The 25,726-nt window shown below is 35.0% G+C and overlaps 1 protein-coding gene across 1 annotated transcript; it reads left to right on the forward strand.

Annotated features, from left to right (window-relative positions):
* The first annotated feature begins 44 nt into the window (after nt 1-44).
* On the forward strand, nt 45-24,406 carry LOC121409962 (F-actin-capping protein subunit alpha-1-like). Its single transcript, XM_041601754.1, has 8 exons — nt 45-296; nt 7,522-7,585; nt 9,781-9,829; nt 11,262-11,325; nt 14,504-14,713; nt 15,408-15,487; nt 17,941-18,097; nt 21,004-24,406. The coding sequence occupies exons 1-8, from the start codon at nt 261-263 to the stop codon at nt 21,208-21,210; spliced, it is 867 nt and encodes a 288-aa protein (XP_041457688.1). The 5' UTR covers nt 45-260; the 3' UTR covers nt 21,211-24,406.
* The last annotated feature ends 1,320 nt before the right edge of the window (nt 24,407-25,726 follow it).

A 25,726-nucleotide genomic window follows, 5' to 3' on the forward strand; every position in this document is an offset into this window, starting at 1 on the left:
GGGTTGTGTAAAAACTTGACTGCAGAGGGCGACAAAGTCCACTTCGCTTTCCCAGAATCCCATTCGTAAGAAAGGCGTGTAACTACTGCAGCTTGTATTTAACCATATCTCTGGTTAACCTACGCCAGGATTCCCCGAGCTTTTGCATCTCGTTGCCGGCGCGGCTAGCGCTAGTGCGGCATATTGTGCGCAAGCAGTGTGATTGCAGTGCAGTACGGAGTGTTTATGTGGGTTATTGAAACGTCAGTGTAACCAACAAGATGTCGGACTTTGAGCCAATCTCAGACGCAGAAAAGGTGAGAATTGTAATTTTAGCTACATTTTAATCATCTAACAGATAATCAAGAAGAATCTCCAAATATTAAACGTCTCTCAAACTCACACAATGGTATTATAAGCTGTAAATTTCTTTACAAAAAATCACTTCCTGCTTTACTCGACCTCAGGCTCAGGCTCAGTCTCGGTCATACAGCCGGCAGGCTCGGCTCAGAGTCAGGTTCTGGCTTCAGAAGTTCAGTCATAAATGAAGCTAATAAAGTGCCTCTCTTTCTTATATGGCTGTTGCTGTTGATTTGATTGCTGTGAGACTCTACAATAAACTGAAATTAAAGCAAATGCCTCTTATTCGACTCTTTGTCTTAATTTCACTCCTCGGTAGATTCTCTTTTTATGATTTAAATTCTAATCTATGTGAAGCCTAACCGTTAGGCCCTTAGGGATGTCATTGATCACGTTGATTGTAAACTAGTAATGTTAGTCAAATAGGCCTAAATGACGTTAAGTCGTTGGTGTTCGTTGATCTCCACACCCAAATGATCTCGGTATACTCTCAGTATCACAAGAATGATGAGCTGCTAGGTATTGTAATTTGTATTACTGACCAGCCTTGTTGAACGTGCACATTGTACGTGTTCGTTCAAAACTTTGCAACTTCCTCCCAAAGGGAATTTGAATAGAAAGATGTTGAAAAATGGTCAAAAACTTATTTTCAAAGACTTAATATTCTAAGTATCTAACAATAACAAAATATGGTCAAAATATAGCTTATCAGTGATTTTGTTCTTTTCTCCACTTTTCCCATAGAAAACACACATTCAGTAATACGATACATGTACCTTTTTTTCAAGTGACCAAACTATTTCACATGTGAAGAGGATTCCGATTGGAAGCTAATATTGTAAAAAAGTAAAACAAATTCGGGAAAATTATCACATATTTGTAATTGTGTGCTAATGGTGAAAGTTTGATAAATTTTATGAGAAACATGTGTTTGATATGATTGGATTTGTGAAAAGTGTTTGGTAATACGATCCACTTCCATACTACGTTAAGTCTACTATCAGCTGACTTAGTGACATTGTCACTGACAGTCACAATGGGTGATTTCAAGTATACCCAGTTGTTGTGTGTCTGGACAGGTTGTGTGTCTGGACGATCAATTTTAGAACCTATAGTTATTTGGAAAAATTTACAATCAAAGTTTTATCAGTTTTAGTACAAAAAGTTAAGAAATATTATAAAGAACAAAATAGTCTAAATAGAAGATGATTACCATTAAATTCATATTTTTAGTGTAATCCAAAGATAAAAAAAAGAAAGGCTTCAAAAATGTAAAGTGTGCGGACACCCGACCCCCATCCTATGGTGTTGAAATCTGGCATTGGTTTTGTGACAAGCCAGCGCTAACCCAGGGAGCTTCCTCCTGAGAAGCAGGCCGGAGCCCAGGAATCGTCCATGTAATACTAGGCAGACATGGGTACTCTCCAAAATGGGGTAGAATGGGGTTGTAATAGCACTCAAAATAAAAGGGGAAAAATAAATTGTGCACTTACCTCGATTATCTGGATGAAGATCTATGGTGACACAGAATCCTGACATCATGGCACAAACTGGACCCTCAAAAAAAGGGAAAAGTTAGACCTCTACATGTATGTCGCGTTCGTTCTCGGTATCAATTGGCCAATTCTATTTTTGAAAGAAGAACAAACAAGACAGAATTTGTCTTTTTTGGGGGGGTCCAGTTTGTGCCTGAAACATTCAATGGATTCTATAACTATCTCATAACACTTAAAACATGCTCCCCCCCCCAAAAAAAAAAAGAAGATAAACAGAGGAAATATGCAGATATTTATGACTGATAACAGTTTTCATAGCATCAATTGTCTGATCTGATGAAAGCTTTAACTTACAGGTTTATGTTATATATTTATCTGTTGATTGAATCAGATCCAGAGCAGAGTCACTTGCCGTTTGTAACCACCCTGTTCAGCATACAATGTAGGAAATACACGAGGGTGACAGGCGATTTTGTCCTCATGACAGCCCAAATCGCCCCTAGAATTCCCCCAAAATGCTTTGTGGTGACCAGTGGCCATTAGAGTCATCCCAAGATCTGTCACAAACAATTTAAAATATCAATATTTTAACTGTCACAGATTAATGATATTTGCTTGTACTGCATATTTGTTTATTATCCCTAACAAGATCAAAGAAATAGCCCCCAATATTCAACAAACACCCAAATGTGGAGAATAAGGTAACCCCTAAAAACTTAACATTACCATATTGTATACCCTGACCATGTCTGTATTGAGTCTGTTCAACATAGTACACTCTCCGGAAATGTCTTTAAAATTTTAAGTTTTGTAACAAAAAACCTTGATTCCAATTATTTTGATAAGTTTTTTCATTAGAATATCGGACCGATATCTGCTGGAATTCTTGGACGACTTCCAAAAAAAAGAGAAGTGAAGAATTCTCTTGATGTACAATGTATACTGCACATTCATGATGCATTTTTATTTCGGGTTTAGATATTAAAGCTTGTGTATAGTTTTGGTAAATCCACCAAAATGCACCTATCACTATTCCAATTCATTGCTAGCTAATATGAATGGATATGCCCTATAACAGTTATGATGTGGAGGATATGAAATGAAAATGTGTTTTACAGGATAAATTTTGCAATTTTACATGGAAATTTAACTTGATCGGGTTACCCGATCAAATTAAAATATCTGTGTGTTTTTGTCTTTCAATTAAATCCTATTCCAAATCATGGAATGGGCTGAAACTTTCAAGATATGTTCTTTGTCTGTAACTTTTGGATATCTAATCACTAAATTTATAAGATAAGTGCTTGAATGCCCATTTTTTTTATTTAAAACAAGCATCGCCAAGAGAGGGCGCTATATATCCAAGATTTGAATATTTGAAATTTTCTCAGAGAAGTGCAGTTGGAAAAATATCTAACGGTCTCTTCGCTTCAGTAAGACTGTCATATTAGATAATACCGGTATTCGATTATCAATCACATTTTTGACCCTTTACCAAAGATCTTTGTCAAATGTTAAATACACTTTAGTCCTCTACTCCTCTTGGTTTTTGTCTCACCTGCGAAGCAAAGTGAGACTATAGGCGCCGCTTTTCCGACGGCGGCGGCGGCGTCAACATCAAATCTTAACCTGAGGTTAAGTTTTTGAAATGACGTCATAACTTAGAAAGTATATGGACCTAGTTAATAAAACTTGGCCATAAGGTTAATCAAGTATTACTGAATATCCTATTAGAGTTTCATGTCACATGACCAAGGTCAAAGGTCATTTAGGGTCAATGAACTTAGACCATGTTGGAGGAATCAACATCGAAATCTTAACCTGAGGTTAAGTTTTTGAAATGTCATCATAACTTAGAAAATATATGGACCTAGTTCATGAAACTTGGACATAAGGTTAATCAAGTATCACTGAACATCCTGCATGAGTTTCACGTCACATGACCAAGGTCAAAGGTCATTTAGGGTCAATGAACTTTGGCCGAATTGGGGATATCTGTTGAATTCCCATCATAACTTTGAAATTTTATGGATCTGATTCATGAAACTTAGACATAACAGTAATCAAGCATCACTGAAAATTTTGTGCAAGTTTCAGGTCTCATGATTAAGGTCAAAGGTCATTTAGGGTCAATGAACTTTGGCCAAATCGGGGGTATCTGTTGAATTACCATCATAACTTTGAAAGTTTATTGGTCTAGTTCATTAAACTTGGACATTAGAGTAATCAAGTATCACTGAACATCCTGTGCACGTTTCAGGTCACATGACCAAGGTCAAAGGTCAATGAACTTTGGCCGAATTGGGTGTATCTGTTGAATTACCATCATAACTTTGAAAGTTTATGGATCTGATTCATGAAACTTGTACATAAGAGTAATCAAGTATCACTGAACATCCTGTTCGAGTTTCAGGTCACATGATCAAGGTCAAAGGTCAATGAACTTTGGCCATGTTGGGGTTTTAGTTGAATAACCATCATATCTCTGTAAGTTTATTGGTCTACATGTAGTTCATAAAAAGTGGACATAAGAGTAACCATGTATCACTGAACATCTTGTGCGAGTTAGAGTAGTATTCAAAGTCAGCACTGCTGCTATATTGAACTGCGTGATGCAGGTGAGACGGCCAGAGGCATTCCACTTGTTACCATGCTGTACTGCTGTTTCAAATGAATTGTCATTACAATCAGTGCAGTAGTATTAAGAAAAACTTTTAAAGACAAAGGTTGGTTTGTTGATATGAGGGAAGCTTTAGGGTCTTTTTGCTTCTGCAAACAATGAAGTTGAATCTGAGTAAAGAAATAAATAATCTGTTGTCTCACGATGCGGCAAACTGAAATTGCGACGTTTCGACTGCTCCTGCTAGTCTTCGTCAGGCAATGAAGTGGACACTCGCTGCGCGCGCCTTTTATACCGTAGGCTACGGGCCGTCGGTGCCGGAACCGCCGTGGTGTGATTGGTCGGCGCAACCGACCAATCAGAAGCCGCGGACGGTGCGATCGCCGTGGGGCTTGCGGACGTCGGGGAAAACCCGTCGGCTGCAGTCGGCGTAGAAAGCGGGCAATTTGCGGACGTCGAGGAGTGAACCGCGGTAGCTGTGCAAAAACTAATGGGGTTGGATGCGGACGTCGGAGGGCGGTCAACCGGTGAACTACGGGCGGTCGTAGGGGGCGCATGTCGGCGAATGGTCGGAAGCCATTCTTCAGGGATGTCAATGCCGTTATCCCTGTTCACATTATTGGGATGAAGACGAATTTGGATAGCCTCTTTAACACGCCGTGTGTACCAGTGCTTATCCCGCGCTATACAGCTTACCTCGTCCCAATTGGGAGCCCCACGGCGATCGCACCGTCCGCGGCTTCTGATTGGTCGGTTGCGCCGACCAATCACACCACGGCGGTTCCGGCACCGACGGCCCGTAGCCTACGGTATAAAAGGCGCGCGCAGCGAGTGTCCACTTCATTGCCTGACGAAGACTAGCAGGAGCAGTCGAAACGTCGCAATTTCAGTTTGCCGCATCGTGAGACAACAGATTATTTATTTCTTTACTCAGATTCAGCTACCACGATGATCAACATCTTCCGTACTAATGAAGTTGAAATTCGCTTACACAGAAAAACATAGGAGTTGGGAGCTTTATCTTAGAATCAAACAAAATATAAGTTCATTTCGAGACTACTTACTGTAAATCAGGACTGGGATGGCATCTATTAGAAACTCACAGGCATTTTCTCTGAATTCACCGAGGCAGAAAGAGAAAAGGCAAAAGGCTAACATTTTACTTGACTTTTTTAATTCTGTTTTTCACTTATCCTCCTGGTAGTATTACTATGTCCCTGCTCAGCACAAAATAGCTGAAGGTTTTGGTTAGATATTGATTGATTAAAATAAAGTTCTCCCCACACTTATGCATGTTTCTTAGCCCCCTGAGCCAGATGGATTCCATCCTCAGACTGTGTGTGTGTGACCTTTGAGTAGCCTTTTTCAAACTTCATTGTAGAAAGGTGTCGTTCCTTGTTACTTGAAATCTGCCAATTTTAGGCCAAGTAAAAATAATCAGATATTGTTGTCAATCCCATGTTTTCCCAATCACATGAAACTTCAAAATAATGGATACACTGAATGTCACAAAAGACCTGAACATACAAACAGTTTTAGCACCATATCCAATTTCAGTTTAGTCCAAATTCTAATGCAATTTAAAATGCTGATATTCGGACCCAATGGGTAATAATATTAATATAAATAAAATTTACAGATCATAATCAACAAAATATCAGAAAAGTTAGTCTAGATCTATCTGTTTAAATGTGTCAATTCTAATATTTTTCCGAAACGGTCCGGAAGTTGAGGCCTGTACTGTTTGAATTAGCTGAGCGCGTGAGCTCCGAGCTCCGGCATCACACTCACCTTCAACTTACACAAATAGGAGTACGTGGGGCATACATGACCAACAAATAATCTTACCATTGAAATCAACTTTGAAGTATGCTTTCCCCCCTCATTGTAATTTATAAGACAGGAGCGCACAGGAAAAGGTTTTATAAAGCAAGAAAGACAGACATACATAAATGTATGAATTAATTTGGTTTTCCTGTTATGAAATATTTAAATTTAGTTTGAGTTCGTCTTAGCAAGTGTATATTCACAAAATTCAACTCGCTAACTGTAGCTTGTACGTAGGCTTACCTTCTTTCTCTGGTACTCCACATTGATTGGCTTCCCTATCCCTACGGACACTCCAGTGCCACTTGCAAAGTCTGAAATTAAATCGGTTATTTTTCTTTGTTCAGTCGATGGACTGTGCAAACCAGGGTTTCACCACAGTGGTTGTGGGCCGAGGCATATATTTGTCAAATTGGCATCATAATCTAGAAAATTAATCTAGTTCATGAAACATGGACATAAGGGTCATCAAGTGTGGAGCGTTGTAGCCCAGTGGATTAGTCTTCTGACTTTGAAACAGAGGGTCGTGGGTTCAAATCCCAGCCATAGCGTAATTTCCTTCAGCAAGAAATTTATCCACATTGTGCTGCACTTAACCCAGGTGAGGTGAATGGGTATCGGCAGGATTAAATTCGTGAAATGCATGAGCGCTGAAAGGCAGCTCGATTTAAAGCCGGGGTAATAATAGTAATAACATCGTGCCTCAGAATATAATATTTCTAAATAGATGGCGCTATATACATTGTAAATGCCTATTATTATTATTATTAAGTATGAGTGATTGTTTTCACACATCTTAAGTCACATGATCATGGTCAAAAGTCATTTTAGGTCAGTGGACGTAGTATTTATTATCATGAATGTTTTTTTTTGTGAATTATTTAGCTGTTCTCAAAGTCAGTACAGCTGCTATATCGAATCGCGTAATGCAGACAAGACTGCCAGAGGCATTTTGACGCTTGCCTTAGGTTCTTGTGTTTTACAGTAGAAAGATCAAATTTAAAACTTAGAAAAAGTAAACCTATGTCCATTGGAATGTATTTTAGTAACCTATTATTCTTTGGTAATTGATTTCATTTGTCTTTAGTTGCTAAAAATCCTATCCCATAAACAGTTATGAAATACTCAACATATATTTCTTAAATTTTACTTGGATGAAAGAAGAAAAGAAATGTTTATCTGCAACTTCATTATTAACTAGATCTAATAACATTGGTTTATGTAATCATTTATTTTCAGGTTAAAATTGCATCAGATTTCATTACCCATGCACCTCCAGGAGAGTTCAGTGAGGTATTCAATGGTGAGTTCTGTCAATTTTAAAGCCTAGTTTTAGTTTTGGTAAATCCTACCTAAAATGAAAGTTGTTATTCTGATGCATTGCTGGATAATTTGTTTACATGTGTTGCCCTAAAACAGTAAAAATGTGAATCCACTATTAGTACATTTTTACTTCTTATCCTTTAAAAGGATAAGAAGTAAAAATGTACTCTATTTGATAAATTACTGTGATTTTACCTGATCTTTGTGATTGGATGTAATCTTTGTCCAACTTTCTGATAGTCAATCACTACATTTGTAAGATAGGTGTTCAAGGTTCATTTTTAAAGAAATTATAAGTACATTACAAAGTGAGTGTGCCAGATACTTTCATTTGAAACTTTTATAAAGAATCATTTGTGAAAAAATATTCAATAGCCACTAAACTTTTGTAAAATATGATTTGAATGTTAGATGATATTCAGTACTCATCTTTAAAGGGATGGTCAGGGCTAAAAAATATTTTTATAGATAAATAGAGTAAAATTCACACACAAAATGCTGAAAATTTCCTCAAAATCGGATTACAAATAACAAAGTTATTGAGTTTTAAACTTTATCAATATTTTGTGGAAATAGTTATATGCACACCGTCATGAATATTCATTAGATGGGCTGATGATGTCACATCCCCACTTTCCTTTTTCTTATGTTATTACATGAAATCACCAATGTTTCATTTTTGCATACATGTGTAAATGATGTCTCTACATTATGTTGAAATATGCTGCGCCATAAATAATTAATGCACTAAATCAGTTGTCAATTCAATCGTTTTAGTTCTTGATAGAAAAATGTTAAACGTAATTTCATATAATAAAATACAAAAGAACAAGTTGGGATATGACATCATCAGCCCACCTGATGAATATCCATAAAGACATGCCTGAAATTGTTTCACCAGAATAATGCAAATCTTTAAAATTCAATAACTTTGTTATTTGTTATCCGATTTTGATCAAGTTTTCAGCATTTTGCTCTGTGAATTTTACTCTATTTATTGAGATACATGTACATGTATAAATATTTAATTTACTAACTCTTTACAGATATATTTCTGGTTGATTATAGAAGAAACTGCCTTAAAGTGATTGTAATGTTGAGTGTACATACAGTATGTTGCAAAATCAAGAACAATGAATATTTAGGGCCATTGATTTTAACCATGATTTTAAAAGATTTTCAAGATAATTTTGAAAATATTGATAAGTTCTCCCTATTCCAGAAACTACAGGTAAAATAGTTATTAAGTATTAAACTATTGTAAAATTGATGAATGTAAATCCAGGTCACTATGCCAAGTCAAAGGTAATTTATTGAAAAAATATATTTTGTCCTAAGTTCAAAAGTAAATGGTTATTTTTTTTGTTTCCTTTTTTGACTTGTAAAAAATAACAGTCAATTATACAGTCATGTATATGGCTAAATTGCAAGTGTATGCACATGTTTTCACATGAATATGATGATGATGATCCACAGCATTTGTATTGCGCCATATTTCTGTTAAAAATATAGGCGCAGGCTCATCCAATTAAGCTAATTATTACACATCTGCTGAAATAAGTAAGTTTTGAGAGGTGATTTGAAGAGTTGAATGTTTTCAATTTCACAGAGTGAATATGAGATTAAATGGATGAATTTTATTTCAGACCAGATCTAAAAGTGAATTGACAATTGGACAATTTTGAGAATCGAGCCGGCTGGAACTTGGGAGCCCAGCGAGTTGTGGGGATTTTCCACTCGCCAAGCTGGTCTGGGTTGAAAACTAAAAGTTTAAACCGGCAAAGATTGAAAATTGATGTTATGTCTTGGAATCGAACACAAGACAATATGAACCATTTACCTCCATGCCTGAAATGAGCTCAGATTTCTTTCCAAATATATCTAACTAAATCACTAAAATCTCTAAACTTGATATCAGCCACATTGAGTATTAGGAAAAACATGTAGGAACGGCTGTATTTGGGCTTCAATCTTACATGTAGTTAACTTAACGTCATTCAAATTCTTTGACTTTGCCTTTATTTCCTATTAACTAGTATGAATACTAGTTACTGCTGCTGCTGCTGCTGCCGCCACCACTGCCACCCCACCACCCTACTACTACATGTACTATTAAAACAGCAGCAACTACAACTTTAGCCTGTTTCTATTTTCTCTTTAATTCTTTTTAAACAGATGTCAGGATTTTGATAAATAATGACCATCTTCTCAGTGAAGCAGGAGAGTAAGTATTCCCCTTATTTGTTATTACACTGATTATGAACTCACTAGAATACTTAACTATTTAATAAAAAATAAGTTGATTGGAATTACATACAAGAGATTGAAATGAAAGAAAAGCATGCAATGAAACTTTCAACAAAATTAGATATATCATGATGACATTGATATAGCTTACCAAGTTCTGTGTATCACTGCTTTATAAAAAAGTTATTTACTTAAAAAAAAATTATTTACTTGTAAATGTTTTCATAAATACATTTTAGATGAGAATTCCTTGTTTAGTTAGAACTAAAAGGAATCATGCATGCAATTGTATGTGCACAGTGATGATAAACTTTATTGTAATATGTATTGTACTGTAAAAGTGCAGCAATACATTTGTGCATATACCTTTGATATGTATGCTGGTTTACATGTAATGCATAGCCTATACACAATTTTCTATAGTTCTATAATGTTTTTTGGGATCCAATTTATAATTCTCAATGGAGAGGCATGTAGTTGTTTATCATGTACATGTAGGTATACAGCTTGTAAAGCTATTATCCCAGCTAATGATTCAAATGAAAGCAATGCATCTGTTTAATAATGGTAATGAATAGAACAGAACTTTGTCTTTGACTATGCTCCGTGAGTGTTATGATGGGCATTCCTGTCAGCTACCCTTTGTGTAGTATCACAAATTATAAATGTGCCTATTAAATGACTTTCACACTTGCAATAAGTATTAAGTGGACTGTAGAGTATGTATTCCTACACTATATACAGAGAAGTGCTGAGCATAAATCAATCATTGATGATGTGTTGTAGAATCATATGGTATTGTAACTTTTAAATTTTAGTGATAAATGATATGAATAGCCAATTCCACCCCAAAAAGAGTTGATTTTATTAAATAGAGAAAAATTAAACAAGCATAACACTGAAATTGTCATCAAAATCAGATGTGCAAAAAAAAGAAAGTTAAAACTTGAATTACTCCCAAATTTTGCTCATTATAAATTTCATAAATTCATACTTATGAAAATTATTGTTATGTTCTAAAAAGTCATGAAATTTATTTTTCTTTTTATTGATACACCCAGTATAGAAACCTATCTTTCTGTGATTATTCATTTTAGTGTCTGGAATTATAAAACTTGATATACACAGATATACTGTACACAGTTGATATACACAGAGTAGGCCTACTACCGGTACTCACTATTAGTAATTGAAATGATACAATGTACTGTATCTACATGTAAGCTGCATTGTTGGAACAAACCGAACAGTACAAATTACATGTGTATTCTCATTGGATATTTTCAATCAATTTGTTAATGAAATGCTAGTAGGTAATTCCTAAATTATGTTTCAAATAAGGGTTTCAGTAATCCAAACCTCATTTTAAACCAAAGTTATAAATTCTCTATTCATTGTTCCTTTAACAGATCATTTGCCAAATACAACAAGGACCAATTCACACCAGCCAGCATTGATGGAGTAGAAAGACCAGTAAGACAACTTTTTTTTATTCAATTTTCATCATCTTCCTCATGCTCATATATATCTTTTCATCTTCTTTCTTGTTCTTCTCTTTCTGTCTAAACACCACCCATCAATATGCATGTTTAAAGGGGAAGTTCACCCTGACAAAAAAATTATTGAAAAAGTAGAAGAAAAAAATATTGATATAGGTTTGAGGAAAATCCATTAAAGCTTTAAATAAGTTTTTAGAATTTTATTTTTATTTTTGGATTTGTGATGTTATTTGCAAGCTAGATAGATAGAATGCAATCTCAGAAATTTTATTTTTTGTTTTATTGTAACTTGAAGTTGCAAAAAAAAAGTTTTCAATGTCAAGAAACAAAGCAATTCACATCCACTGCTGAAAGTTGATTTTTTTTCCCCATTTTATATTACATAACATGTGGGGGAGGTGCTTGTATGTGACGTCACAAATCTAATCAAATTTTGACAAATCACTTTCAAACTGGGTCCAAGTATGCATTTAGGAGTGACTTGGATCTTACAGTATGTGTTTGAGATATAAAAATGTCATATGTCATGGAAGTCATTTTATAAAGGAATTCAGATCTTTTTCTCACAAATAATTGAGGAACTATTTGAGGGATCAGTTTCAAACTTGACTGATGTCAGTATACCTGACTTGTGACAATGAAATGTTAAGATTTGGGGATCGCAAGGGCAAAAGCCAAACATCATCAAGGTCATTGTATACCTGATAATATCTCATTCTGCAATTACTAAAAATGGTTTAAAAATCAATTTCTTTCATCTTTTATCTTTAATGAATTTATAATGTATTTCCATGTTTTTCTCTTTTGGGGGCCAAATTTAATGCAACACCTTTTTGAAGCATAAAATATCAATTAAATTCAGCTAATTAAAGTGAAAATGATCACATATTTTGAATATGGTGTAAAAACTCCATTTTCATTTACTTTTTCAAAGTCATGTTTTTTAGTCTGATGACATTGCACTGTAAGAGATAGTGCAGTGTCGTTGTGGTATGCTAGATTTTTGTGAAAATGGTTTTAAAAAGTGTGTGAAAATTGATAATTTAATATCAGTGAACGGCACTGTAAAAAATCTGTATTGCTGAAAAATGCTGAAAAGTTAATCAAATTCTGAATTATAAAAGAACAACTTTATTCAATTTTAAAATTTAGCAACATGTTGTAAGTGCCATATGCATGCAATGATCAGTATGCCAAAGGTGGGCCGATGGTTTCATGTCTTCACTTCCCATATTTAAATAAGTGTGTAATATATTTCTTAATAAACTCATACAAAAATTCTTGTAATTTGATTGGTTGAAAGCCATTCAATATTTGATCCATTTTGTGCTGCATGCAAATTTTATTTTCCATTGCACGGCGACTGTGCATTTTTTACTTTCCCATTGCACGGTTGAGCTCTCTCCCTCAGTATGTGCCACTAAACGTGTGTACATACATTTTGTATGTGTGTGTGTTTGCGCTGATTGAAGTAAGGCAGCGCATCAACAAGGCTGACTGTGCACGCTCAGACTAATGAATCAAAGTGCGTCATAGTACAATCAACTGCTTTCATGCACAGGGAAAATAATATTTTCAGAGAAAATGTATTGTCGGACAAAGGCAAATTGTGTCTTAATTCCATCTGATTTTGTTGTATAAACCAAATGATGCATGTCTTTATTCATTCATTACTCGACCTATCCACTCTCATTGAGGCTGTGTTCACCCCATTGCACGAAGCCGTTAGGCTGAGTGCAATGGATTGAACAGAGCCTCAACTCACGTGAGGATAGATCGCCTAATGAACTCATGTGCATGCATCATTTGTATATTATATTACACAGGATAGATCCTTGCGATTTGATATGTTGATATCGTTCATTCAGCCAATTTTGCAATGACGCCATCAACTGCAATTTTGGATCCATATGATTTTGTCCATTGCACACGCGCACCTAGACAGCTCATGGACAAATAAATACGCATGTTGTAATGACGTAACAATCAACAGACCGAACTCGCACTGGATGAGCATGTTTTGCATCGAAATTCATAATTTTCACATGAAAAAAAAATCAATTTTTATGTGTCATAAACCAAATAATGAATGTTTATGAAATTATGAGTGAAAGATGAAATAATGATCCATTCAACTCGGCTACACCTCGTTGAATGGATCATTTTGTATAATATTTCTGATCTGGCAAAGGTTGAGTCATAGCTTTTGACTGCATGTAATTGAAAGTCCATCTAGTTATATTTTTGGTGGGGCACTACATATATCTGATGGTTTTTGTCTCACCTGCATAGCATAGTGAGACTATAGGCACCGCGTTTCCGATGGCGGCGGCGTCAACACCAAATCTTAACCTAAGGTTAAATTTTTGAAATGACAGCATAACTTAGCAAGTATATGGACCTAAGTATATGGACCTAGTTCATGAAACTTGGCCATAAGGTTAATCAAGTATTACTGAACATCCTTCCTGAGTTTCACGTCACATGACCAAGGTCAAAGGTCATTTAGGGTCAATGAACTTAAGACTATGTTGGGGGAATCAAAATCTTAACCTAAGGTTAAGTTTTTGAAATGTCATCATAACTTAGAAAATATATGGACCTAGTTCATGAAACTTGGACATAAGGTTAACCAATAACACTGAACATCCTGCATGAGTTTCACATCACATGACCAAGGTCAAAGGTCATTTAGGGTCAATGAACTTTGGCAGAATTGGGGGTATTTGTTGAATTACCATCATAACTTTGAAAGTATGGTGGTCTAGTTCATAAAACTTGGACATAAGAGTAATCAAGTATCACTGAACATCCTGTGCGGATTTTAGGTCACATGACCAAGGTCAAAGGTTAATGAACTTTGGCCGTAATGGGGGTATCTGTTGAATTACCATCATATCTCTGTAAGTGTATTGGTCTAGTTCATAAAATGTGGAAATAAGAGTAACAAATTATCACTGAACATCTTGTGCGAGTTATAGTAGTTTTCAAAGTCAGCACTGCTGCTATATTGAATCGCGTGATGCAGGTGAGACTGCCAGAGGCATTCCACTTGTTATTTTGTTTTACTGCTGTTATTCAAGTCAGTGCATAATCTTTGATTTGTAGACTCAGAGAGAATTGATTGCTTCATTCACATTTTACTTCTTCAGGCTTTAGTCACACAATTCAATGATTTACCGAATGGACGCTTTCTAGACCCTGATTCCAAGCAGACCTTCAAGTTTGACCACATGAGGAAAGTGGTGACTGACGTAGAGCCTGCTACTAACATTGATACCACTTCAGAACCATGGAGGATAGCATTGTCTCATTCTCTAGCAGGTTACATCAAGGATCATTTTCCTAATGGAAACAGTGCAGTGAGTATTGCCTTCCCCCATCAACCCGTGGACATGTAATGCAAATAGAATAATCATGGACATCATAATCTTGACACCCAACACTACACTATTGATGGGATGATGATAATATTTCTCTTGACCTTGAAGTCTTGTGCAGACATGGCAAGAAAAGCTCAGACACATTTTGTGTACAAAGTCAATGAGTGCCTTTAATGCCAGGGGCCCTAGTTGTGGCAAAAGTTCACGTAATTTAGAAAAATGAACAATGTTTGAAGAGCTTATCTTCAGATGCCATAAGAAATAATTGTATCAGCTGATGTCTTTGAGCTGAATATTGATTGTCCCATAGAAGTTTTTTTCTCTGTGTACAGTATATGTGACCATCATCAAAATAAAATTGATTTTTGATCATTTACATTATAGATGATTCTAATCATCATACAGCAGACCCCAATTCTTAGATCTTTCAAAAATTTATTATTATAATATGCATATGATTCTTAAAACTTTAGAAAAGATGAAGAGAGTATTGAACTATTAAAGAAATGGTCTGTGGTCTAGGGCACACAAATTCAATTCATCACTTGCCTAGAGGCATGCAAGCCCTCGATAAAACAATTCAGTTTCTTCCATGTGTCAATCCCATGACCAGAACTTATATTATTTTTTTAAAGTATTTCACTGCTCTTTTGTTTCTTTCTCTCTTTATCAGGCGTATGGCAGGAGTAAAGATAAGAAGGTCATCCTTGTGGCATGTATTGAACATCACTTGTTTCAGCCAGCCAACTTCTGGTGAGACAACTCATTGAGAGTATTTTCACACAAGTGATTTTTTTCAGTCCAAATATTTGATCATTTTGCCCAACCCCATATTTCTTGGTAAATGGTAATAACACAAAATATATTATAATTGCAATTCATCCGCGTGATGAAGTATAGTGATAAAGTATAGATAATAACCTGCCAAACTTAAAAAAGAATTTGTTTATATTATGTTTGTAGGAATTAGAAGCTTATGGTTTGGTGATTGTGGTTAGGTGGCATACAACCAACGCAGTCACTCCAGTGAGCTTAGCTTCCGAGCCTAGTCCCCCAGAAATCTCCCACAGGAGTTTCAAAATTTTAAGAACAAGTCCACCCTGAAAAAAACTTGATTTGAATTAAAAGAGAAAAATCAAACAAACATCACACTAAAAATATCAAAATGGGATGTAAAGTAAGAAAGTTATGATATTTTTTTTTAAGTTTTGCTTGATTTCACAAAACAGTTATATGGACATCCTGGTCGATATGCAAATGAGGGGACTGATGGCATCACTGAATCACTATTTCATTTGTATTTCACTATATAAAATAGGTAGTAGTTTAATTTTCTCCTCATTATCATGTAAACAAAGTTCAATTCCTCCATGGATATGTGGTATTACCATTGCTTTAACATTTTATGGCTCAGTTAACCCTATCTAGGCCGGGGTATTTTGGGAGTTCCTATGGCCGGGGGGGGGCCTCCCAGGCCCCCCCCCCCTAAGATCTCGGCCGTCGACTGCGCGATCGCGCCAAAAATTGGCACGCGGGTTGCCTAGGACATAATCTTCAAGATTGTATAGTAATTTATTTCATGCGAATCGCTATTAAGTGATTATGCTAATTTATGCGTAATTAGTATGCAAAATCATACTTTCCCTCTAACTCCCTAAATAAAGCTCCAAATGTACTAATTTTTGGTATAGAAACTCTTTGTGGTGTCCTTAGCAAGTGTACATGAAAAAAATTGTGATGTAAAATCATTTTCTTATGTATTATATTGTTTTTTGCAATTTCTTATGTATTTCTTTGTTTTTTTTTTTTACCTTTTGTTTTTCATTGTTTTTTCAATGAAATTTGTTGGGGACTCTTCTGTGATCATAAAAAGCATAAAATGAATACATTTAGACTAGAAAAACTAAAAATAATCATACATTTATGAATTTTGGTTGAAAACACAATTTGCGTTGACTTTGTACACAAAATTACGTTTTTGAGCAATTTTCGGTCTGACATGCACTTACATAATGTTGCATAATTTCGGAATTACGTACCCGGGTGACGCAAAATTGGTCTCAAAAGTTGCGCAAGACTTGAAAGTAAAGTCAGCGAGCGGCGCGGTCAAAAATTTCGCACGGCGAAAATATCGCGCGATTTGTTGAGGGGGGCCTCCGAGGCCCCCCCCCCCGGCCTAGATAGGGTTAAGTTGGTCTTTATTGTTAAATAGGTGAAAATTAAAATGTAATTCAAACATTTAAATAACAAAAGAAATAGTGAGTGATGGACATCATCGACTTTCTCATTTGAATATTACTGAGTGATGCATTTAATTGTTGTGTGAAAATAAGCAAAAAAATCGTAAAAATGTCATTTCCTATTTTACATCTGATTTTAAATAAAATTTCCAACGTTATAAATTTATTTTTCTCAGTGATTCAAATTTTGATGAGGTGGACTTGACCTTTAAGTAAAAGTTATATTTCACACTAATGTAATGCCCTTCTAATATCCATATTTGCCAAAAGTGGTGTAATTTGGCAATTTGCAAGCAATAAGAGGGGGGATTATGACTTCATTCATAGTGCATTATGTGATCTTTCCATGGGTCAAGATCCAGAGGTTGATCCTCTATAATGTCAAAATCAATTTGAGAGAGATAAAAGCATTTCAGAGACTTACATGTTGTTGATTTCAGCTAACTAATTGTGAATCCTCTCACATAAATTTGACCATGGTATGTGGTTCTTTACCTACATTGTCTTGAGTGTAAAATGGACATTTTGACATCTTGGTCCTAAGTGTTGCATTAAGCTTGCAGTATAAGACTGCCACCAAACTGCAAATTCCATGGTAAAATTGCATAATGGGAGGTGCCATGGCTAAGTGGTCTAAGGCGCCTGACAAAACAAAGGAAAGTCAAGGGTTTGATACCTGCCAAGATACCTACATGTATGCCCCTTAGCAAATAAGTGGAAATGATTTAGCATTATTGAAACCGTTGTGTGCACTTGTTTAGAAAAAAAAAGTTGGTAAACAGTAAATCAAAGCCAAGAATTCTTTAGAAATTGCCACACATGTAAATGGTACAGTTTAGTTCTATATGGGGCCCCAGTTGCACTTTAAGCTTATTAGTGTGTGATCTTTGATTAGTTTTATATTTGGTATAATGTTCTAATGTCTTCTCTAATCACTTTCCATTCATCTGCAATGATTTTTTTCAGGAATGGTCGCTGGCGATCTCAGTGGTCAGTGACCTTTGACCCATCATGTGGGTCAGTCGAGGCAGGTGGACTCATCAAGGTTCAAGTACACTACTATGAAGATGGAAATGTCCAGCTAGTCAGTCATAAGGAAGTCAAGTTCCCCCTTGAAATCTCAGTAAGTTGACTAATATATCCTTATTCTTTAGTTATGCAGTTTTGAAAATGGAAATGAGAAATGTGTTAGTTTCACAAAGTTCCACAAGTGCTGCTGTTGAAAGAGAGTAAGCATCAATTAAAAATGATCTTTGATCGATGGTTTGATTAATTTCAGTTGATGCACCCGGTCAACATCATGAAAGTCAGTATGTGGGACTACATGGTGTTGACCTAGTGTTACATCAAGAAACAATCTTTCAGAGTCAAGAAAGAGGTGAATATTCTTCAATTTTGTCTTGCCTACATAGCAGAGCGAGACAGTAGTCACCGCTTTTCCGACGTCGCTGGCATCACCATTGAAACCTTAACGTAGGGTAAAGTTTTTGAAATGACACCATAACTTAGAAAAATTAGAAAAATTATGGACCTAGTTCATGAAACCTAGACATAGGGGTAATCAAGTGTTACTTAAAGGTCAAGACCACCCCCCAAAAATATTAATTTGAATCAAGAGAGAAAAATAAACGCTGAAAATTTCATCAAAATTAGATGTAAAATGAGAAAGATGTAGCATTTCAAAATTTTGCTTATTTTCATAACTCAGTGATGTTCAAATGACAGAGTTGATGGTGTCCCTTAATTTTTTTTTTTTATTATTGCTTGTATTATACAATATTACAATTTTACAGATTTTACCATAATTACCAACTTGAATAAACCATAAAATGATAAGACATTAGCATTTCCACATTATTATTATTATTATATGAATAGTGTTTTTTGAATAATTATAGTTTTCAATGTCAGCACTGCTGCTATATTTGATCTTGTAATGCAGGCGAGATTGTCGGACGTGCTCCATTTGTCTTGGTAGTTTCCAATTAAATCAAAACCATTAAAAAAAAAATAGATGGCCTTTTCATGGATATAAAGATGTAAAATGTGAAATTTCAGCAACTTCTTGGGAAGATTTTTTCCCGTAGATCTTTACAGTTAAATAGTTGTCAAAATACGTAAATGTTTATGCTTTCAGCAGTCATTTGAATGGCATTTAAAAGTTCTGACTCTGCCGTAATTTAACGTGGAGCGTTCCCTCAACACAATTGCCAACATGTACCCCAATGAGTAACATTTCAATAAGATTTTAACAAACTGATATAACAATGGCATGAATATACACACTAAACTGTGCAAATGAATTCACTACCCATTAAAACCTTTGAAAACAATAACTACACAAATATAAATCCCTCTTGAACTTGTCCATAAATACCATTTTCTAAGCCTATGTGACTTTCGTAGTGATTTTAATTCATATTAACTAAAATATGTACACATAGTCCTCTTATTCCAATAATGGAATTTACCAATTTTTGTCTCACCTGCGAAGCAAAGTGAGACTATAGGCGCCGCTTTTCCGATGGCGGCGGCGTCAACATCAAATCTTAACCTGAGGTTAAGTTTTTGAAATGACGTCATAACTTCGAAAGTATATGGACCTAGTTCATGAAACTTGGCCATAAGGTTAATCAAGTATTACTGAACATCCTATTAGAGTTTCATGTCACATGACCAAGGTCAAAGGTCATTTAGGGTCAATGAACTTAGACCATGTTGGAGGAATCAACATCGAAATCTTAACCTGAGGTTAAGTTTTTGAAATGTCATCATAACTTAGAAAATATATGGACCTAGTTCATGAAACTTAGACATAAGATTAATCAAGTATCACTGAACATCCTGCATGAGTTTCACGTCACATGACCAAGGTCAAAGGTCATTTAGGGTCAATGAACTTTGGCTGAATTGGGGATATCTGTTGAATTCCCATCATAACTTTGAAAGTTTATGGATCTGATTCATGAAACTTGGACATAATAGTAATCAAGCATCACTGAACATTTTGTGCAAGTTTCAGGTCTCATTTAGGGTCAGTGAACTTTGGCCGATTCGGGGGTATCTGTTTAGGCATTTTGATGTTCATCAATATATATTCATTTTGATGTTCAGCAATATATATCATATATATTCATGGTAGTAAAGGTCTTCACTTTTACCATCAAAATATATACATGTATATATATATGTATATGATATATATTGCTGAATCATAAAATGCCTAAACAGATACGTATTCATGAGCATAAAGGTTTAATCTTTTATTTGTAAACTGATTAAGCTTAATTTCTTTTCATCTGTTTGCATGCTGTAACTTAAGATTGGAAGAAATCATGTAACTGGTAAACACCTTACTAACATGAATATCAGTGTGTGGGACTAGAGTGAAATTTCATGGTATCTCTGGAAGAGTTTTTAAAGGTGAAGAAATAAAATATCATCATTGATTTTTACATATTTTGTCAATATCATACCAATAATTAACATACACGAAAATCAAGTTAAAAAATTATTTGTCCGGGGGTCAAACTCAAGGTCAAAGTTAAAGTCAAAGGTCATGACCTTATAAATTGCTCCAATACATTCGATGCATGTTTTGGATTCCTCTCTGAATTTCCTATCAAATGGTACCAGTTTCATGAAAATTGGTCAACACGTAACGACGCAGTGGCTATTGAAAGTTGAAGGTCACGCCCATTTTTTTCAAAACAAGGAGAAAAGGGCGGGCCGTAGCGCGATAACCGCCAGACCGATTGGACTATTTTTTTTTGTTTTGTACTTGGGCCATGGTGAATTTTATGTATACCAAATTACAACGAATTCTGAGACGGTCGGGTGCAAAATTGCACATTCATTGGGTGAATTGGCATGGAATGACCCATGAAGAGCTTATCAATTTTCCATAGAGTCATGCATAGAGTTGTGCATGACTTATAAAACCACTTCATGAAATACCACTCTGACTCGATCTGGACAGGTTCATTGAGTTATGCAAGGATTGATTCATCATATTTCTTGTTTTTGCAGACGCCAGAGAACACAGCAGCAGCATTTGTGAAAGCAATCTCACATGCAGAGGAAGTTTACCAATCAACCCTGACTGAGGACTATGCTACAATGTCCGATACAACATTTAAGGCACTCCGAAGGGCACTGCCGATCACCAAAACCAAGGTCGACTGGAAACAAATTAGTCAATACGACATTGGCAAAAAGCTCAACCAGTCCCAGTAATAAGAACTTTTTAGCCCCCATTTTGGCATTGTCATGCCTTAAAGAATCGCAATTCACACCTCTATTTCCTCCCTTGGATAATTTTTTTTTTACAGCAAGTTATCATTTATCTGTATGTATATCTAAATATATATAGTGCACCATTGGATCTTGTCCTTGCCGCATTTCGTCACCATATGTATTTTTTGTGATGTGACGAAATATGGGAACCTCTAAACATTCTCTTTTGTATGGTTTTAGTTACATTTTGTGAAATATAAAGCATATTTGATCCTTAAGACTCTCATGTATGCAAAGTTAACTCCCTGTTTTCCAAGAGCACCTCTTTTTAAAGATATCTGTTCGCTGATTGATTTGTGGAAGACTTTGCAGACATAAATCCAAATGTGTATATCATCAGGAGATAAACGTCATTAGTTTTTTGTAGAATCAATTGCTAAGATGTAAATGTGATTGGTAAAACACACTGTTATCTTGAATGTTGCCTCTTTTCTAATACACCCTACAAAACACGTGATGTAGTTCTACGATCAGTATCCAGATACTGGCCTTAAAATTTATCATAATTTCAGAACTCTTCTGTATCTTCATTTCTTGATAGGTAACATTGCAGCTACATGCAGTTCCATCTTGTTGTTTTGATGGATATCTTTCTCTTGAAGCCAATGATATACCTTTAGGCAACTAGGGAAATAAAATTTAAAGTACTTATTGTTTCCATAGAGTGATTATATTATATAGCTAGCTTGATTTTTTTTTTTCATCATTTATCTACTCAAAGATAGGCCCATAATGGGCCTTATATTTGTTCATGTAGTTATGGAGAGTTAATTTATATAGTCTTTATTACCATGTTCTCTTTCGCTTTAAATCTTGTTGTGTAGGTACATATAATTCACTGCTTTATCAAGTTTTAGTAACCTGATTATTTTGTACTCCTACGATGAAAATTAGGAATTTTCCCATTATGTGTGTCTCTCTTTTGTATATTGAAATTAACTGTAAGGACTAAGAACATCCAAAAGAAATTTTGAGGTGTGATCATGTGTTGCAATTTTTGTATGTAAATGTATATAAGCTGAGGGAGGTTTTAATTGTTCAGTAGGAGGCAGTGAGAAGCAAGTGATCTGTATTAATATAGTTTATTCTTTAACCAAGTGTGGAAGAAAGTATCATCACTAATGTGCACTGCACAATGTGTTATCAACAACATAGGTATAATTTTATCATTCTTTCCTCGAAGTGTATGAATTGTGTATAGATTATTTAGATGGAATTTGAGGTTAAATATCTCTGATGACAATTGACCTCTAATATTCCTTTTAATAAAGATTGCCTTGCAAACAAATATTAAAGTGATCATTTCAAATTAGGCTTTTAGTGTAAAAATACCATGAAGTATCATATCTACAGGAACAATATTAAAATCTTGGAGATGTAAACCAAAGTTTGAAAATAATTAGGGGTTGGTTTCAATGACTATGTGTATACAGCGAATCTGTGCCCCACAACACAAACTCTAGATGAACACAGCATGACCAACATACAGTGTGTACAAGGTATATACTGAATGTACAGTGCAGCTAATAATATTGTGTATATAGGAGACACACACAGCAGAAGGCAGTCAACACAGCCAACAGACTTTTTGAATTGGAGAAAACTGGTCATAAGCTGAACCTGTCTAATAGACGGTTCTCAAAATCAAGCTAATGAATTGCTACTTATACCTAAATTAAGAGTTTTCATCCTATATTTTGGTCTGTTTCAGGGTTTTTGAGGACAAATACAGGCACTCATACATATATTTCATCTTGGTATGAGATTGTTTTAAATCAGCTGCTCACAAAGTGAAACAGTCCCTTTAATGCACGTCATTCATGTTTGATGCTTTCTCATAGAATGTTTTCCCCTTCAAATGTGAAACAAAATAACAAATATCCAATGTCAGTTCACTAACTGTAGTGTAGATATTTAACTATCGATATTGAAATCCACAGTTCCACTGATAAACTGAATACATGCATATGAATTCACTTGGCCCATAGTATATTCATGTACAACTTATGGAAGTTAGACTGAAGTGCTCTTGTGTTATTGTGATTGTGTACATGTATGTTAAAACTATTCTTCTTTCTGGCACATCACATGATATAGGATTGAATGAGATGCTCTTGCAATATATAATATATTTTCTTGGTCAGATTGGATAAAGATATAGTTTGTTACAATTTATTAAATTCTTGTTACTGATATAGGATAGCAATCATCCATATTAGTTTTACAGCCTACAGGACCAGAATGGCATGTGTTCTCACTTCTCAGTTCATATTTGTCTAAAGTTGTGGTTTGACTATGGATGATAAAATGTGACACACAATTCTAACAGCACACTTGATAATCAAATATGACTGTCTGGAGATAATTTGAACTTTGAAAAGAACATTATAAACCGAGTAGAAACGTACAATGTAAACAAAATGTTGACATTTTCTGCTTTCCATGATTTCTGCACAGACTTGGTCCATGGCCTAAGTAAAACCAGAATATAGAATACAGGCCACTTTATTTTTATTTGGATATTAAAGCATTTCTAGTTAATAATTCATCAAGCAACAACTTTTTATGGATTTTTATCCAACCCTTGGTATAACTACCAGTTTGTTACACAAGATCACAATGTGCACAATTATACCAGCTTGTATGAAAGAGAAGGAATATGCATTGTATGTAAATGTAGTTCTTGTGTTCTGTAGATTTCCAAAAGTAATGTGTGGTGACTGTCTGCAAGATAAATTCAGATATGAATACATGTATGTGCTAATAGCTTTTATATATTACAGCATGTGTAAAGGAGAGAGAGAGAGCGAAGTTTTGGTTTTTGATAAATGCTTCCAAATCATTTCATGTGGTTGTACAAAAGAAAAAAAAAGAAGGAAAAGGTAAATATCAGTCATTACAATTGGGAGTCCAGTAGCATTCAATAATTATTTTATAATTTCATTGTTTTATTTCGCTACAGATTATTTTGGGGAATATATATTGTGAATACAGCAGTTAACAAAAACATTAGTAAAACCCTTAACTAGAGAGTTGGAGCCAAAGTTTTTTTTTTCATGTACATTTAGTTCAATAATGCTAATATGAATCAAACTGTTAATGAGTTTCAATTAAAGACTTTGACTACCACACACAATATATTGTTTGTGTTGTTTTTGTTAGATGTATTGCTCTTTATTGTACATGAATGTTACATCAATTTTTATTAAAATTAATCTTTGATCATCAGAATTTCTTAGAATTGGAGCATGGGTAGAGTATAGGATATAGAAAGTAAGTTGGCAGTGTGGGAATGCTTGGGATGTTTTCATGTTATTTCATTTTGAGTTAAAATTTATTCATGCATTGAAATACAAATGTGAATGCAAATATTAGCAAATAATATCTATACAGGACAATAAATCAAGCTAGTGCAAATCAGTGAAAAATTAATATTCATAGAAATCAAGTAAAAACAAGAAAAATAAACTTGTTTAAAAATGCAATAGACAGCCATTCGTTTTCTTAAGAATGATGAAGGCCTTCAGCAATGAAATGTTTGATTAAGGAATAAAAAATGTTTAGACTTTCTGTAATACAAATATTCCTTTATGACATGTCTCTTTGTAGATTTTCTTTGAGAAACTTACACTATAAATTTCCTCATTGTGTTTGCTTACCTAAACTCTAAAAAAGTTTGGAAATCTGACTTTGATCGATAATCCCTCCTCGGTTTTAGTAAATATCAATGTGTAATTAATATTAATGAATAGATCATTTAATTATCTTTAAAATGATACCCTACATGATATGATTATGCTTCACATGGAGGTGCAGTGCCTTGAAATGTGGGGCAAGGTCAAAATTCAAAAGTTGCAAAATGACACAATATCGATCAAGTCGGTGTTCTTTTTTCCGTGGTGATGAGTGAGTTTCTCAGCTGTTTCTTTTGTTTATATGCACTTTAACATTATCATGGAGTCAAACACACCTCTGCACAAGCAAACACATAACAAACATGTATGGGTATTTCAAACCACGACTCAAACCATTTTATCTCACAGAACCATCACTACATAAACCGCAACAAATTTGATAAATTAATGGCCAAACTCACATTTCCAAACTTTTTTTGAGGGGTTTATATTATTTTCTGTCCAAAAGATGTACTTTTCCGAGTGGGGTTCCCAATGGCACGCACACATTTCAGGATTTATACACAGGTAATAAATGCTTCATAAAAAAAAAAAATAGATAAGCCAACCAAGTCATTGAGAGCGTTTGGTCCTGCCACTGCTTTTTCATTGTCTTTTTTCTTCATTTCTTACTTCTTTTAGCTGACCCCCGGGGGGCCACTTCCATTCACGAGTGGATACCATGCGCGACCATGGGGTCTGGAAAAGCACCCTAAACACGTAATTTCCATATTCTGAAAATGCACCCCTTAACAAGTATTGGCGTGTGAAACCCTACCCTT

The sequence above is a fragment of the Lytechinus variegatus genome, chromosome 3 (assembly GCF_018143015.1).
Source record: "Lytechinus variegatus isolate NC3 chromosome 3, Lvar_3.0, whole genome shotgun sequence".
NCBI classification, from domain to species: domain Eukaryota; kingdom Metazoa; phylum Echinodermata; class Echinoidea; order Temnopleuroida; family Toxopneustidae; genus Lytechinus; species Lytechinus variegatus.